This window comes from Mustela nivalis (assembly GCF_964662115.1).
Source record: "Mustela nivalis genome assembly, chromosome: 8".
NCBI classification, from domain to species: domain Eukaryota; kingdom Metazoa; phylum Chordata; class Mammalia; order Carnivora; family Mustelidae; genus Mustela; species Mustela nivalis.
Window position 1 is genome coordinate 11,551,422 of NC_139027.1, and position 18,288 is coordinate 11,569,709.

The 18,288-nt window shown below is 42.7% G+C and overlaps 1 protein-coding gene across 4 annotated transcripts in view; it reads right to left on the reverse strand.

The window, feature by feature from the left end:
- CYRIA (CYFIP related Rac1 interactor A) overlaps positions 1-18,288 on the reverse strand; it is a 104,940-nt gene that overhangs the window by 24,718 nt on the left and 61,934 nt on the right. For all 4 annotated transcript variants that reach the window (XM_082744162.1, XM_082744163.1, XM_082744164.1 and 1 more), the window contains one exon: positions 4,510-4,589. In XM_082744162.1, coding sequence (XP_082600288.1) covers positions 4,510-4,579 — 70 coding nt within the window. In that variant the 5' untranslated portion in view covers positions 4,580-4,589. The remainder of the gene's footprint in view (positions 1-4,509; positions 4,590-18,288) is intronic.

Sequence of the window (18,288 nt, forward strand, 5' to 3'; positions counted from 1 at the left end):
TCTCGGACACCTTCTACTCCAGAGTGGATACTGCGTGAGAGGCTGAGGAAGCATGTCACTCCATAGAGTTCAAGTTCTAAGTTATGGCTACCTCTATATCACCTGCCTGGCAGGGGAAAATAGGGAACCAAAACCTAAAAGAAGTCTTCTGTGACCAATTCCGGAGACCTCATCCCTGGATCTGGGAACTCAAAAGGTTGCCTGGTCAGCTCCGCTGTCCCAGACCCTAGGGTGTGATAATGCTTGACTTGAATGTCTTAAATATGGTTCCCAAACTTCCTGACCATCAGAGCCACCTGGGAAATGTGGGCAAAAGCAGATTCCTGGAACTAGGCCACTGAATCAAAATTTTGGGAGAGGCTCAGGCAACTATGGAAAATCTATATCCAGCAGATGTTTCTAATGATCATTTCAGTCTGAGAATCCCTGGAATTGTTTTGCTGGATGGCTAATGCCCGCTGCTTACTTTGGGTGTCATAATGAGTAGATTCAATTGAACAATCGTCAACAGACCTTCAGGCATATATCTTCCTGTACATGGTCCCCAAAGCCATAGCTCAGGCAAGATTAGGTTGCATTTTATTCCCCTCTCTGTCTCCCAGCCTTCAAAAAGGAAATGAAAATATGTCAAGGAGGCAGAGACAGAAAAAGAAAAAAAAAAAAGTAGTGGGATAAAAAAAAAAAAAACAAATCCAACAACAATAAAAGAGATGTTAAATAGTTGTGTAGAAATGCGAGCACAGAGTGTGGAACTCACTGCAAAGGTCAGACAAGAATTTAAATTAAATCTACACAACTGAAAAACCTTAGGACAGATGTGTCTAATTTTGTCTTATATTTTGACCCAGCTTAATTATATCTATTTGACCCAGTTCAATTATATTCCATCACTGACTTCAAAAAGAAGACTCAACACTCAGAGTAGAGGTGCCAAATTCATTTAAGCTGTTGCTACATGCTGTTTGGCCTTCCTTCCTCCCTCCGTCGCTTTCTCCTTAACTCTTTGCAGTCCAGCCTCTACAGGCAAAGGAATATGTTTTGAATCTGTTCTGCCAGTGGCTACAGTAGCTGGGTAGCTCACAGCCCATGCTGCCATTCCCTTTCCAAGCCTTATCCATCTGGAGTATTTTGCAGCACGTGAATCCATTAACAGTTCCTCCTTCTTTACTGTCTGTGCTCTTCTGGCTGCCTCAATCTAGCTGTTCTATTCCATTCCTTCACATGGCCAGCATCTGTTACTAAAGCTTATTGGGTGATCTGTTCTCCATGTTCAACATGGGGAGAAGATGCTGGGTTGCAAACCTGAGTGGGGCCCGGACTCTGCCATCATGAGTCCTGGTTTAGTAAGATGTTCTCTTTCCTCTATAATCTAGTCTCTTTTCCTGATCCTCTGACTCATCAGCCTCCTGATAAGCATGAGCATACCTAAAGTTCCCACCTGCCAATCCCTTATCTGCTCTCGAGTTTTCCCTCAGGGAGTTCAGCTATTCTTTTTGAAGGTGAACCCCAATTATGGACCACTTAGCCCTGAGCTTCTGCAACTGCTGTGGTCTAACCCGAGCCAGCCCTCCATTTCTGCCCATACTTCCTTTTCGTAAGCATGAGCTGCTCTGTCTAAACTGGGCCTCTTGCCTTTCTTCAAATACACCTTCTTATTCCTACCCCTACCTACTTCCACTGTTGGAACACTTCTGTCCCTATATGCTTGTAGAAAAATCACCCATTCTTTAATGCCCACTCCAAAGGCCACCTTTTGCTAGAAGACTTCTCCAATTCCTTCTGTTGTCTTCCGTTAGCCGAAACTAAATGCATACTCTTTCTTCCTGTTTACTCCCCAGACTACAGAGTGGTATTAAGCCCCCTATTTTTATCTTGTTTTGAAAAATGTGCCTATATTATCCTGCACACCAGCCTGAGATTCCAGTGACGGTCCTTATTTAGCTCTGTCTCCCTGATGTTACCTGGCTTATGTGGATGTTCGTAACCATATTGCACATAACACTGTTGTGCTGAGCGGATATCTACAGCCTACAGAGAAATCATGGCCACAGCCACCTTTGCTATCCTCTGGTCCATTGCCATTTTTTTTTGAAAACCACCTTTAGGAAAGAGAATTTTCAGGATCAAGAAAAACTTATTTTTTCCATGAGATGTTTTAGTTCATAGATGATGGAGAAGCTCTCTACTCAGGAACAGGATGATGGCTGTTGTACTTCTAAGAGGCTGCTTTTGATGGGCTCTTGAGGAGGAGAGCCAGAGACCTGTGCTCCATCTCAGGTCCTTACTCATTCCCTACATGACATCAGCCCAGCTATTTATCTTTTCTTAGTCTCAGGGAAATAATGTTAATTTTCTCCTCAGGATTGACAGGGAAATAAAGAGTTCCCATATATTTTTTAGCAAATTTCTAGGTTTTTTTGTTTGTTTGTTTGTTTGTTTTCCTTACATACTACTGCTCTAGTCCTAATGAGCCCCAAGGCATGAGAATCCAGTCCACAAGGAACCTTGTTGAAGATACTATGGCAGATCTACAAGTAGAGTTTTTGGTACCATAAAGAACATCATCAAAATTCAAGATATTTAAATGTGCTTTTTAGCCACAATGACCTTTTTAAAAACAAACAGACAAAAAAATTAAGAAACTATCCAAAGTACAAGACCGAGGAGACCAGAGTGCTTGGTCTTAGGAGAGAGAAACAGCAACAGATCCTCTGCAACAGCAGTGGGCCAGGGACCCCCAGGGGGGATAACCCCAGAAGGCTGGTCCTCTAGAGAGCACCCGTTGAAAACCACTGCTTTAAATTCCTATAGACTGTGATTTTCTCACTTGGAAGACTTTTCAAATTAGACTTGACAAAGAATTCAGTATTACTCTTTGTAAAAGTAAGAAAACTACAAATGCAAGAACAGCTAAATAGACAAATGGGAGCCACTGAACGTAGTAGGCATTTGTGAACAGGATGTACAGGTGCATGTGGCATTTAGAGCTTCAGGAAAAGTGCAGGCATTTAACTCCTCTAGGGGTTTATATGCCCCTCCCCCCACATTTTGGGTGAATGGAGTATTTTACGTTCACCATTGTTTTGGACCTTGTACATCCTGGATGCAACAGTGTAACATGCACGTGACAAGTGGAAGGAATCAACTAAACATGCAGATAGTAAGATTAGGGGGATGAGATAATAGGCCATTTATCTCGTAAAATTCTTTAAAGTTATTAATAAATCTTCATTAACAACAAGAGCAACAGCAATGAAGATATGTGTTTGCTAAAGTTACACCAGGAAAAAGCAAACAAACAAACAAAACATTCCTTTCAACGTGTCGTATCAATCTGGTATTGATCCCAACTATGTCACTTACCAAACCCAGCCAACCCAACCCAACCCATCCAACCCAACCGAACCAAATCCAACCAAATGGCAGCAGCAGAAAATGAGCTAAGTTAGAAGTGAAATATCCTTCATTGAATATAATCTAAAATCTGAAATATATGTTTAGGACACGTGAGCTTCAGGGTCACTTTTCCTTTTCATGCAGCTGTCTTACACTTACCGAAGATTCTGAAAAGACATCTCTAGGGCGCAGTCACCTTTTGCTTAACTGTATCTTTGAAGGGTCTTCTAGCATTCTAGAAAATCTCTGTTTGCAAGTTTAATCTTGCAAGTGTATGGAAATGCTAGCTTATTTTTTAGTATACATAAATATTTGAAAAACTAAAGCTTAATACAGGTTAAAGTTAGCAACAAATGGTGAATACTGACAAAAAGGACATTTAATGTGCTTGATATTGTGGAACTGCAATTTAGAAAAAGGGGAACATAATAGTGAAGGTGGAAATACAAGCTTAGTTGATAAAACATGAATGTGTCACTCATCTGGAAATAAATTCAATCAAAAAAATAAACAAGATAAGGAAAAAAAACCCCAATGTTTCTTCAGTCATAATTCACAGCCATTTCACATTAGAAAAAAATAAAATCTTTGATAAAAGAAACATAACCTTCAGACAAAAGGAGTATATCTCAAAAGTTTTATATAGTTTTATATAATCAAATAACATAAACAACAGACAGCAATGACTCAGAAATAAATAATCTATATGCCCATTTTCTACTTTTGATAATTTTTTCACATCTAATGATATTTGTTTTATATTCATCTCTGTAAGTTACTACATGTGCTATTTTTCTTTAGAATATGATGTAGAGTTTCATAAGATTTATTAGGAAAAATGCATAATGATGATAGATGCTAGCTGATGAAAGTAACTTGTTCTATAATCAAAGAAAACCATGGATACATTAAAAAGATTTTCTATGAGATTTTTTTAAAAAAAATAATGGGAAGAGAAAGAAATGAAATAATCTTTGAAGACCCAGAAAGAAATGCATAGTGACATTTGGATTTAAGTATCACATAAAATCTTTATGTTATAACTTCTCTATCAACAAGCTATAAAGAAAGCAAACAAGTTCTCCTCGTTATCTTTTAATTTTTGGAACTTACTTTCAAAATCCAGGAAAAAGTGTGGATAATTTTCAATTTCCCTGGTAAGGACTTTGAGCAGGTTTCCCATCCCAGCAAACCTAGGAGAAGCAACACAAAACCAATATCATTAGCAGGATGAAAAATAGAGTTATTTTTCTTCTTCTCCTTCTTGTCCTTCTTCTAAGAAAAAAATAACACAACGGACTTTTTAAAGGGTTGGACCTATTTTATTATCTTGCATAAATCACACTGGACCCCCAACAGTTGCATCTGAAGACCAGAGACAAAGCATCTCCGTACCAGGCGATGACTAATAACTTAGCAACTTCTTCCTGAATCAGGGACAGATAAACATCTCTGAGGTTCTGGCTCTCTAAAAATTAGAGTTATCTGGCCTAAGCCATATAAAGTATGACAGTGAGAACAATGTCCCAAGCTTTCTCTAGAAAAAAACACTTGTGTTTTACATATCATTCCCTGTAATGACAGTTAACCAAAGAACATGCTATTCCTTTTTTTTTTTTAATATTTTATTTATTTATTTGACAGAGAGAGATCACAAGCAGGCAGAGAGGCAGGCAGAGAGAGAGAGAGGAGGAAGCAGGCTCCCTGCTGAGCAGAGAGCCCGATGCGGGGCCCGATCCCAGGACCCTGAGATCATGACCTGAGCCAAAGGCAGAGGCTTAACCCACTTTGCCACCCAGGCGCCCCAAGAACATGCTAAACATGCTATTCTTTTTTTTTTTTTTAAAGATTTTATTTATTTATTTGACAGAGAGATTACAAGTAGGCAGGGAGAGAGAGGAGGAAGCAGGCTCCCTGCTGAGCAGAGAGCCCGATGCGGGACTCGATCCCAGGACCCTGAGATCATGACCTGAGCCGAAGGCAGCGGCTTAACCCACTGAGCCACCCAGGCGCCCAAGAACATGCTATTCTAAAAACTAGGTATTTTAGTTGTAGGAGGCAAAGCTTAGGTATATTCTACATTGTTTACTTCTCCCCTTCATCAGTTCCCTGAATCTTTACAATTAATACTTCAGCGTTGCTTTGTTTCCTTTTCACCGATGTGGGAACATACCATGTTAAAGGACAAGCACAAAGAAGGCACTATTAAAATATCTGTCCAGGAAGGAAAGTTTCTTAAAATTTCTGAGGAAAAGAGTTGAGAAAACACAGATTGAGAGCTCTAGGGACCCCTTATGGTCTGTACAGGAAGCCAGACTTCCCAGAAGTTCAACTTTCTGGCAAGTCAGAAACTCTCATTTTTTGGGACGCCTGGGTGGCTCAGTTGGTTGGGCGTCTGCCTCTGGGATCAGGCCATGATCCCAGAGTCCGCGGATCAAGTCTACATTGGGTCTCTTGCTGGAGGGGAGTCTGATTCTCCACCCTTCCTATTCTTATCCCTGCTCAGCTTTCCTCTCTCTCCCTGAAAAATAAATAAAATCTTAAAAAAAAAAAAACCTCATAATTTGACATTTCAGTGGTAACAAGATTGGCTACTTCATGAAGTGCAAACATGAAAAAGTGTTGCTATTAATCCAAAACCTTATTTTCAATAAAATCACAGTGTAATTGCATAAGTGGATCAAACCAACAGAGAAATACAGATTTGATATATATTGGCAATCCCAACTTAAAAAAAAAAAAGAATAGGGAAAACATAGTTATATTTAGGTTATTGGGAAAAATTTCTATTGCTCTCAGCTTCAGACATTAAATTATCTTCTTCAGGAGGCCACTGGTCCATTCATTCATTCGGCACACATTCGTGGAGCCGCCATCTGATGCTGGGTGCTGTGCTCTTTGGAAGGCATTTCTCTAACTCCTGACACAGACCCCCTCAGTTTGTAAAGAATCAACTTGAAAAATCACTGGACCAGTAAAAGAAAACCGCAGGGCTGCAGTTTTCTGTGCACGGGGCTTCAGACAGTGTTTATGCTGATACAGGAATTCCTAAAAATACACCACTGTAAGAAAGATGGGAGGAGCAGAGAGTGCTTTGTGTGAGACAGTATGTAGCCAGAAGTTCCCTTGGATGCAGAAGGCGATATTCGAGTCCTCATCACACTCCGCTGAGAAAACACTTGCACACATCATCCACAGAATAGGCCACTAATAAGCTAAAAAGGAGCTTAGGAAGCCCGATTTCCATCCTAGTTCTGTGTCCTGCTACCTCTGTTAGCCAGGACAAGCCTCTTCATCTCTCTAAATCTCAGTCTTCTCATCTGTAAAATGAATTTTTGAAATGTATCTATTTCATCAAGTCCTGAGACTTAATGAGATCCAATTAGGAGATGCTCTGCACATCGTTTACAGGAAGTACTCAAGAAGGGTGAAGTACTACTAGTACGGATAATGATGACGACAATTGCCAGCATCATCGTTATCATGATTATAACAGCCTCTGGACACTTAGGGTTATCCTGTGGAAGATGGGTTAATAGGTTGTATGCAGCTCTAGGGAAGAGAACCAGGGTCACTGAAGAAATAACCGAAGAAGACCTTCATTTAGTGTCATGAAAAAAAAAATTCCAGTTGTCTGAACAGTGAGGGATTTGCCTTGTAAAATAGTGAGCTTCCTGTAACTCGTGGTGTTTAAGTACTCTAGCAGCCTGTAAAAATATAGACATGAATGATGTGTTGGGCAGATGGCTGGCCAAGATATGTCTTAGACCTCTGCCATCTTGAGGCATCTGGGTATGCGCACTCCCGTGTGTGCACACACATACACACCCGCCTTTGTGCACTGGGAAGCAGACATCATGCTTCCCTCTTCCGAAAGAATCTTCCCTATTCTTTCTGTCATTTCCCGTGCCTTTAAGCACATTTATATTTAAGATATTTTTCGAGCACAGCTCTGTATGAGGTAGATTTTGCCAAAGGAAAGCTCAGAACTGGTGTAGTCCATTCCTGCCAAGGGGCAACATTCACAAACCCTCCTGAGTCTCTTGGAAAGAATCTGTATCCAGCTGAATGAACAATTCCAATTCAGACCCAGAGACATTCCTGGTAGGAAGATGATTCTACTGTTTAGTAGCGGTCCCAACTTTCACATAAAATGCCTTAATGGAAGTTAAATATTCTTGATTTTTCCTGGTTTAGCACTATTAATGTGTCGCAAGAGACCTGACTGGATTTAGCTCCCTCCTAAAATTCTGTCTTGTGTGTGATTTTACTGTCAGACTACCTGGGCGGGAAATATGTCAAGCCTTTAAAATTGGTAACAGACTGAAAGGAACACACTCAAATATCAGCCGGCTACAGAATTCTGTCTGTTCAAAAGGTCATTTCAGCTAGCTGGCTGATATGGTCAAACATTTTGCAACATGATTCTAACATCAACTGTGGTCAATTAAGGAACTCCCATTATTCTAGATGTTTCATACTCCCAAAAGGAACTGTCTGGAACGATGACTGTGGGATATTATGTAGCCTTAGGGGTCAAGACCAGTCCCATGGAACCTGCATTTCCAGACACACTCTTTGAATAAGTACAGAAAGGTTTGATGCTTCTTGTTCCTCTTTAAGGTCAGCAAGAACTCATGAAAAAGTATTCTGGTTTCAGGTCTGCAAAGTGAGTTAACATTACACAGACGGTCAGTGAGGTGACCCGGGATCCACTTGGAAGGGACCCTCAACCATGGGGTTTGACCACCGCTCCAGCCATATCCTGTTGGCAGTGACTCTGCAGTCTTTGAAAATAGCTCTTCAGTGCATAGAAAACACATCTTTCTGCAGCACAATCCTAGTGAGATACTTTCATTCATTCATATGAAGATTCTTAAAAAATATTTTATCTTGTTCAATACAAGAACATAAGATATGTTATTATATGCTATTAGAGAATGCAGATCCATAGCAAGAGTGGGGAGAAGAGAAAAGTAAAAACAGAGTTGGAAGAAGAAGGTAGAGAGGCAAGGAGCACGTGAATTATAGGACATCTGGGCCATACGGTCTTCATGTTCACTGGAGAGGAGTGTTCAATTTGGACCTGTGCTTCTGCTTGCCAAAGCGAAGGAGAAAAAATGGTCTTTTTCAAGATATGGTGTCCAGAAAGTAAAAACAAATGGGTTATGCTTAAGAAGTAGAGTTTTACTATTTTTTATTAAAAAGAAAAAAAGGAAAAATTGATCATAGCTAAGAAGTAGCTGAGACAAAGAGAAATCTCCTGTGCCTAAGAGTACATGGAGAAGTCGTTTGTATCTGAGGAGGAGCCAAGGCTCTGAGCTCCCGGGGGCACAGAAGCGGTTTCACAGCTGAATTGGGGGGGGGGGCAGAGCTGCTTGGCAGGCAGTTTGGGGCTGTGCTTGAGAAATCAGGAACTCTGGTTTCCATGTTGCATTTGGGTCTGTCCCAAGGAGCACCAGTTACTTGCCATTCTCCCCTGTGGTGCCGGAGCTTCTATCAGAATGAATACAGAAACCCAGCAAGTGCTCTGCTTCTCCTAGGAGGACTTTAACCTGAGTCCCTTAAAATGGGGATGATGATTCTGATGATGATTCTTGGCAGTTTCTATAAGTAAATTTCCAGGAATAGGAAAGGCCTCCCCAGTAATGCATGAGGGGGAGGAGAACCAATGTGAAGGAGGGAAGTATAGCCAAAAATGTAGAAGCTGAAGTACTAAAATACTTGACTAGAAATAGAAGTCAGAAAGGAGGATGGTAAGTGGGACTCCAGGCATAAACGAGATCAAGTCATAATGTATAGAGCATGCTTCTTACTCAAAAGTGTGTTGTCTGTATTGTGAGCTATAGGTTTACTTTACACACACACACACACACACACACACACACACACACACACCTCCTTTGGCATATTCAGAGATTGTTTTAAAGTGAGGCTTTCCTGGGACTTGCTCTAGCTACAGTGTGCATGTCAGGGTTGTGAGATCTGAATTTATTTCTGCGGGAAGAGTCTGGTAGGGGTGCAGCAAGGGAAGAGGACAAGGTCTTGGCTATCAGATGAAGAGAAAGGAAAGGTATATCAGTTGGATAAGAACTTAGGAAAGGGTGAGCCTTGCAAAGACACTCTCTAACTCTTTGACTTGGGAGGTCTCTTGCTTTTGGAGAATAGCGTTGGAACGTAATTCTCTTGCCATCAGTTACCACTCTGGATGGCCCTTTGCTCTTAGAGGCACCAGTCTTCTTCCATGGCTGGATTTTCCAGGACTACCCCTTCTTTACCAAAGCAAAGTTCTGCTGGGTTCTCGGCATGTTGACTTTAGCTATTGGCTGGACCTGTTTTCCCACACCATTATAAGCTAGGATCCACCAAAAAAGATTAAGACATGATCTTGAGAATTTAAAGCACAGAGTAGGTCAACATCACAATATGGCCCACTGGTATTCTCAAAAGATGAACACCGTAAGTAGCAGATGAAGGAGATTCCCCCAGAAAATCTTGAAAGAGCTGCACAAATGGAAAGCACCATCCGATTCTCCCATTATTCTAGAGCGAATCATTTCAGTTGTGAGTCTTGGGTTCCTCATCTTACAAAATAGTCAAATAATAACATCTCACAAGGGCTAAATGAAACAGGTGTGAAATGGTTGTGCATACTGTAGAATGCCATGCAAATATTGCTACAATGATTCAGCATTACAACTCAGTTTAAGATATTCAGGGAATCAAAGAAGTATAATATTCCCTGACTCACAATATAAGTTCCCTTTCTCTAGATCTTTCATGCTTGGTCTCTTAGGGTCCATGTTTCTTTATGCAAATCACTTTCATTATCGTCAGGTTAATAAGTATCTAAAAGCATTCATAGTTGACATGGCAAAATATTTTTCTATGGACCAAACAATGTATTTTAGATATATTTTTCTTATTTTATCTTCAAAATATACTTAGGAGAAAGATATATTTTCTAAGGTTTAGAAAACTGAGGATTATGAAAATTAAATATAGAAGCTGATTGAAAAAATATAAATCCTTATTTAAAAAAAAAACAAATTTTCAGAAGAACAGTATTTATGCAAGTTTGTAATAAGCAGAGGCTGAGGTCTTCAGATAACGTTGTGTACATTATCAGCCATTTCCAGCACAAGAATTCCAAGCATATACAAATGCTTTTGAAAACAGGAACAACTCAGTCACTCTTTTAGTAAACGTTAGAATCGTCATTGAAAACTTCAAATTTTAACCAAATGATTATGTGCCATTTCATAAACATAGCATAAAGTCCAAGGAAAACACAAATATTTAATGAAGAAAACCCCACCAAAGTGACTCATGAAACATCTCCACTGAAAAGGAATGAAGTGCCAAAGGACTAAGGTACAGATTTGCAGCAATCTAAAGAAGAGGAAGTTATGATTATTGCCCACTCGGTCCCAGGAGACTTGGTTCCTTCCAGTGCTGGCCTTCGTCAGCACTGATTCTCTTGATGACAGTGACCTATCTAAATAAAAGGCAAAAGCAAAAGCAAGCTCCTATCCCAAGACAAGGGAATCTGATAGTAGTTTGGTGGAAAGTTTCTCTCCGGTCCTCCACCTTTGCTTGTGAAATAAAACAAACAAACAAACAAACAACCTGTGATAATTACTGGAAGGAACCAGTCAATTACTAGTTGAACACCCCTACTACCTAGGGCACAGGCGTGGGGTATGCGGGGGCAGAAGTCATGGCCTCAGCACTCAGGGAGGCATATTCTATTTAGGGAGATGGCAACAGGCTTAAGAATGTGATCTACCCAGGAAACATATAACACATTTCTGATAAATGATAAGTGCTCAGAAGTGATAAATGAATGTGAAAGTCACAGAATATACTTGGCACATACTGAGAACCAATCAGGGGGATTAGAGCCTATTATTATGATACCATATACAAGAGGAACCAGAACATCACTTTTTATTGAGTGCCTACTGTGTGCCTGACGCTACACTTGAGCTTCCACACATTTCAGTCCACTCAAAACTCACGGCAGCCCTTGAACTTGCTGTAACTATCTTCATGTTTATTGGAGGAAAAAGAGGTTCATGCGGTTAGAGCATCTTTCTGAGCACTGGAGGGAAGTACAAGATAGAGTCACATTTGACGCTGAGAGACTGTGAGCATAAGTCTATGCCCTTTTTCCCACAGGAGGAGACCTGGAGCTCCAGACCCTGGGTGGTCTGGGGACTTTGGGAGTCCATGAGCGGGGAAACTGCATGCAAGCGAGCCTGTTATCACACGCATGCGCTCTCCTTTCTTGGAAGAGGAGCCACCGTTTCTGTTCCATTCCAAAGTGGCCTCTCCTCATGAGCACTGCTCAATGCCGTAGATAGGGAGGGAGGTGAAAACCACGGCGGGTGGAGTCTTGCAGAAAAGCTGACTTGATAAAAAATGAGCTGCCCCGAGAGCGTGAAGCACCCTACACATCTGGACCGGCCAAGGGCAGCCCTCCCAGCTGGGTTTGCGGGGGAGAGGAGGGATTTAGGAACGAGAGGAGAGCAAAGGGCACAAGCTGGGTAACTCGTCACGTCTTCCAAGTACAGAGGGATTATCCCTCCAGGTTCTTTTACTGCTATATAATTGTGAAATGGGTCCTTTCGCATTTTTTTTTCTCCAAGTAGTCTAGAAGGAAGGCGTTTCTCTAGTCACTGTAGGAGTGTTAATAGTGCCTGTAGAGACAGCCTCGCACGCCCCTGCCAAGGGAGGCCCTCATCTCCCAGGGGTGACAATTTGGGATGTGCACATGGTATTTTCTATGACTACTTTCTTGGCTCCGGGCATAAGACCACTTCCATCGAGTTAGCTCTAAACCTGCTCAGTAGAACACAGTGACTCCTAAAAACCAGTTTTCTGCTAACATTCCCAGTTTCAAAAGAGAGGAGAAAATTAAAGGACATACACACACAAATATAAATATCTATATACATATATAGATATGTATATTTATATGTATATAAAATTTGGAACTCTGCACTGTTTGGAAGGAACAATTGAGTAATAGCATTAGCTATATTTCCATTGTAAAAGCGAATAAAACAAATCTGAACTTTGTCTTAAAAAACTTGGTCATAGTTTGTGAGGAAATTAATCTATTTACTCTAAGTGAGAATAACAAGGACCCAGGCCCAGGGTGCGGGCATTACTGGGAAGGTTGACCTTTTCCTGCATCCACCAGAATTTCAACGCCAATGTCCTTGATTAGAGAATAAGCGCTCAGAAGATTTCCTTAGGAGCTATGGCTATTTGAAAGGAGAATTTCAAAGTCAAGACCACCTTTATCAATAAAGAACAGAACGTGAAGAAAAGAATAGATAAAACAGCACCCCCACAGGGTTTTACCTTCTAATATATTTTCCTTAAGGTTTAAGACAATGAATCCCCAATGCCTCTATCAGAAGGGATAGCTTTTGTTAACATATGGAATGAGACGATGTCTTCCAGAATCGATAATACTTGGCATCCCTGCTCCTGGTGCAAAGATTTTAAGAAATCAAAGACTTTGGTTCCTTATCTATAACTCGGTATTTTGCAGGATAAGAAGCCTGGTTTATCCTAACATTCTTCTGCAACATAGCATATAAGCCACCGACCAGTCACAAATATAGCAATGACATATATTTACATAATATCACATCTTTGTCAAAGAGGTGTCTGGCCACAATCACCCTCAACAACCAGCACGTGTCAAATGTAGAAAAGGTATTATTGAACCCATTTTACGGACCAGAAGTCATGGGTCAGGTATAGTAAGTGTCCTTCCCTAAGTCCCCGGATAGATTCTGGACTTTCTGATCACCCAAATGTTATCACAGCACGTTCTATAATAGAACTGGGATCATCTTTTTCTAGCTCCTATTTTTACAAAAAAGCACTTGCTCAAGGACCCAAAATACATTAGGGCCAAAGAAGGGACCAGAACGGAGATATCCTGCCTCTCCATCTGCCAACACAGAAAGTAAATGGGACACCTAATCGGTTCTTGAAGATGTAAGAAGTACAGTGCGACGTGCTGTTGCCGATGGAGGGTTTCTGCAGCAAGTTTGTAAGGTCTCATCAGAACGTGCTAATTGGCGACCTAACAAGGACATCCCCGTGGACGGTTCACACACTTGTGCACACTTCTCTGGGGCCAGACCTTGATTATGCTAATTCGGACACTCAGCAGAACTTGTCTGCATCCTGCAAACAGCCCCCAAAATGATCTTCCTGACTCATCTTGTTACCCTGCCATTCATCTCCATGCGATTGGCAGCGCCCTCTCTCTAAGCACAAATCTGATTGTGTTACTTCCTTTTCCACTGCTCCCCAGTGCCTGCAGGATATAACACAACCAGATACATGCACTGGGCACAGAAGAACCAGGCCTCTGGCCTCTGCTCATCGCCTCTGCTCCCTGTCTTCCTCCCTCTCCAGGGAACCTACATCCCCCCCCCCCCCCAGACCCTGTGCTTCTCTAAAGGAGCCCTGCTCTTGATTGCCTCAGGGCCCTTGCACATGCATCTTCTTTTGCTTCCAATTATAGTGACAACTAATATTTTTTAATGCTTTGCAGGTCGTAGTGATGAGAGCTTCTCATGTATTAGCACATCTTGATTTTTACAATAACCATATGAGGTAGGAACAGTTATTCTCTCAATTTCAGAGATAAAGAAAGAATCTTAGGGATTTAGAAACTTGCTCAAGCCCACAGTGGCAGAGCAGGGTCTGGAATCCAATTCCACGTGACCTTTAAGCACTAGTTTTGGCAAGTGCCTCCCTGGAATTCCCTTTGAAGTATGAGTTTGGAAACCAGGGTGTGCAGAAGGAGCACGCTGACTCCTCCCTACTCTTTGAACCCACTCTGGTAAAACAAAATCGCCTCCCCCGCGTGAGCTCTACCTCTCTGCTCACGCACCACGCTGTGCTACTACGTCACAGTGCTTATCAACCTGGACCCTGACTGCACGCTTTCTCCCTTACCTCTCTCAAGGTCAGGTCTTGGGCAGGCTGTTTTATACCTTACTGTATCCCCCGCACTTAGCACAGTTCGTGGCCCACAGTTAACACTAAAACGTAGTAAGCCATCCTTAACTGCTCTGCCCAGTGGTTCCAAAGCATCAATTAGTCTAAAGCAAAATAAGAAAAATAAAGGTTATGTCATGAGCCTTGCCGAAAACTAAAGCTATTCAAACATTTTTATGTAGCAGTGTTTTAATTTATTTTAAAAAGCAAGGGTGAGCGTTACATCCTAAATCCCCAAAGTTTATTTGGAAATTTTACTGGTTTATGAAATTCAAAAATCTCGGAACTGCTAACCTGGTCAGTTACTTGCCCGGACTCGGGAACAGAGCTCCAGGAGGAGCCTGGTCTCTGCTCTCAGGCCAGCGCCTCTCTGTGGATCCTGTTACCAGCCTTTATCCAAAGTCTGACCTTCTCACTACAACAGTGCTCCAAGATTTGCCCAGCAGAATGGAGAAGAGCAGGCCATCTCCAACTTTATAAGTGTTTCTGGGACTATCTGTGAATTTAGGAGGGCTAGTAAGACAATCTACCTTTCAACCTGAAAAAAATACCTCTCGACTAAAATAAAGATACATTGCTTAAACAAAATAAGCACCTGATTTGCTGGGTGGAGAGGGGGATAGGCTCCAATGGAATGAAATAGCTCAGCTTATAAATTCCGGGAGCTGGAATTTGCTAAACTAGGTTAGCGATTTCAGATAAGTGAGCTGGGCTGGACTTTCCTTCTCCATCTGCCACTTGTGTACCGGAGTCGTAAGGTTGTCTGTTGTGTTGCCGAATGGGTTGCCAAGAATCCAACAGATGAGTTCATTCTGAGATGAAGGAGGAAAACTGAAGTAGAGTGAGTCTATTAAAGCACTTTCATCTGACAATAAAAATGAGTTAATGGCTAAAATGTGTTTTCAAAATGTTTTAACACTACAAGTAATGGCACTCAAATGGGAATATGCTTTGAATATTCTCATTGATCATTAATACCATGGTGTCCCTCAAAAGGGCTTGGCATTCTCCGTGGAATTCAAACTGCTAGAGTCCAGTCATAAGACAATCCGTGGGAATTCTTAAAAATATATATATATATATATAGAGAGAGAGAGAGAGAGAGAGAGAGACCATTATGGAACAGAACGATAAAGTGCAAGTTTAAAATAGCCCTTTCAATATGTGAGCTCAGTTTTCTAAAATAAACTATTAACCTCATCATAGCTAATTTCCCCATAAACATCAATATTAAAGCAGCAAAAAGCCTCCAAGAAATGAGGGCAAAATCCGATTCTTTTTTAAGAAGTGAAAGTCAAACTGTCCCTCAATTTCAGATGTTTGTGAAGATGGAAACCATCCGACTGGGCTTCACCCTGGACCAGCCCACCGCTGAGAAGTCCTTAGTGAATTTGTTCCCTTCTACTTGTGAAATCAAGAACACAGCACGGTGATGAGCAAATGGGTTGGTGAACCTGCCCCTGCCCGACGAGGAGGGCCGACAGACTCAGCCCACCCAGGCCAGGTCTGCCTAATTTCAAAGGGAAAGTGACCCCTGGTGGAACCAGCAAGGGCTAGTCTTAGAAATGTCTTTTGTCTGGTGGCTAATTTATTCGACTTCTCTGGGATGGCTTCAGTTTAGAAACCAAAAGAAACACCAAGAAGTTACTTAAAATTTGGGCTCTCCAGACCCTCAATGATTTAAACACTGTCCATCCTCTTGGGTTATCAATCTCCTTTTTCCAGAATTCCCTCTCGGGTAAGCAGCTCGACAAGCAACCAGCCCCCCTTCCTCTCAGGGACGAGCTGCCGAGAGGTCCTGCTGGACGTGCTCTGGGTCAAACCCGCCTCCCCGACTCTGCTTCCCCGTCTCTGCTCCTCTCCCCTCCCTCAGCCCTCAGCGTTCCTTCTGAAGCCTCCACCTCCATCTAACCTTGAGATGTCCGTCTCCGCCCGTCTCTCCTCACACCTTTCCCGCCCTCCCAGGGGACACCCTCCGGACTCCCAGTGTTTGCCTGAAAGACTTCTGATGACTTTTCCAACCCTCGCCCCAAACTCGCCCTTCCTCCTCACCTCCAGGCGCGCAAATCTAAGTGAATTTCCTGAAAGCCCCGCGATTTGGGTTTGGGTTTTAATATCTGCCGCAAATATCCCTCCCTTCCCTTAATCAGCAAAAGGCATCGTCATTCAAGCAATGGTATGAGCCGGAAACCCGAGTATCATCTGAGATTTCTGTGCCCACGACACTCTCCACTCCCCAGACCCGTTCTCTGTCCCAGACTGTCCACGTCACTGTCACATCTCCCCGAGACCCGCCCCTCTCCATGCCTCCTGCTTGCCGCAGTATCTCCTTATCGCCTCCAGTCCCCATCCCCACCCCCACCCCCTCACCCCCACTGATGCAGCCCCAGATACCCTGAGCACCTCAGATCACGGACTCGTCGCCGAGCTTGTCACAGGAAATGCCACATGCAAAATGGATGCTGATGGGTTAAATCTCTTCCGTGTGTTACCTTATAATATAACATTAAAAAAAAAAAAAAGGGGATTTTCTTCTTGTCTCTGCCTGTTTTCATTCCATGGGCAGCTGTGTCGCACAACATTTGTGCTTGACGTTTCTCTGCCTCCACGGTTCCCTGTCAGCAGGTGAAATATGTCCTAGCAGGTTGATACGGACGGGGGGCGCTATTGGAAGAAATTCTTCTGGGAAGTGAAAGCCGCCTGGAGAATCCCACCCACCCCAGGGCTGTGGGATGACTTCATGTGTAAGTCTAGATTTTCAGATGTCCAGGTTTCTTAAACTGGGGCCCATCTGTATACCGAAGGAGATTTGGAATTGGCATGTCAAAGCATGATCTACTTCCCAGATCCAATTTATTTGGGGGGGCCGTGCGGTTGGAAAGTAAGAAATTAGGTAAGTGTCAAAAAACCAACAAAAGGCATTTGGTGTACTAAAAACCTGAAGACTTTGAAGCCAAGGGAGGTTGTCATGCCGCATTCCATCTCAAGCATGAAGGGCACTGAAGGGCCTGAAAACCTCCCTTGAAACCTCACAGACAGGAGTGGTTCTGCTTTGGTTTCCAGTTTCTGAAGCCAGCCATCGGCTTGATTTCCAAGTGTTGTCCCTAGCAGACCAAATAAACATTTTTTAATGATTTTTAAAAATTTATTTATTCATCAGAAAGAGAGAGAGAGGGAGTGCTCGCAAGCACAGGGAGCAGCAGGCAGAGTGAGCAGCAGGCTCCCCACTGAGGAAGGAACACTCTGCGGGGCTCCATCCCAGGACCCGAAGACAGATGTTCAACGGAGCCACCCAGGTGTCCCTAAACTAACATTTCCAAATAAATCCCTGGCTTGAACCCCCAAGCAAGTGATGAGGACCATCAGCCTAGGCAGGGACGGGAGAGGTGAGTAGGGAGGGTTTGCTGAGCACCAGGAGACGCGGCATCCACGCCAGGTGCTTCCTGCGGCAGACTCCATGGCTGCGTGGGACATGGGGTTAGCTGGGGAGAAGGAAGGTGCGTTTTAGCATCCATGCTTTCCAAGCTGGCTGTCAAATGAAGAGAAGTACAGCTTTTTAAAACATGCTACTGAGGGCCATACCATCTGAGCCAGAGCTCCCTTTCCAGTTTCAGCTCTTTGAACACTGTGTACTTGGGTGGCACCAGAATATGGACAGTGCCAACAGCTCTGGACTCCTTCTTGTTGCCCCCCCCCCTTGCTTATGTTACTCCGGTTGCCTGGACCGCCCTTCCCCTCTCTTCTGCCTGCAGATGTTCTGTCTGTCTTTCAAGATCCAAATCAAATAGCATGTCCTCCCAGAAACCTCCTACCTGACTCCCAGGCTAAATAAGCCACCCTCCTTGCTGTGAGTTCTTT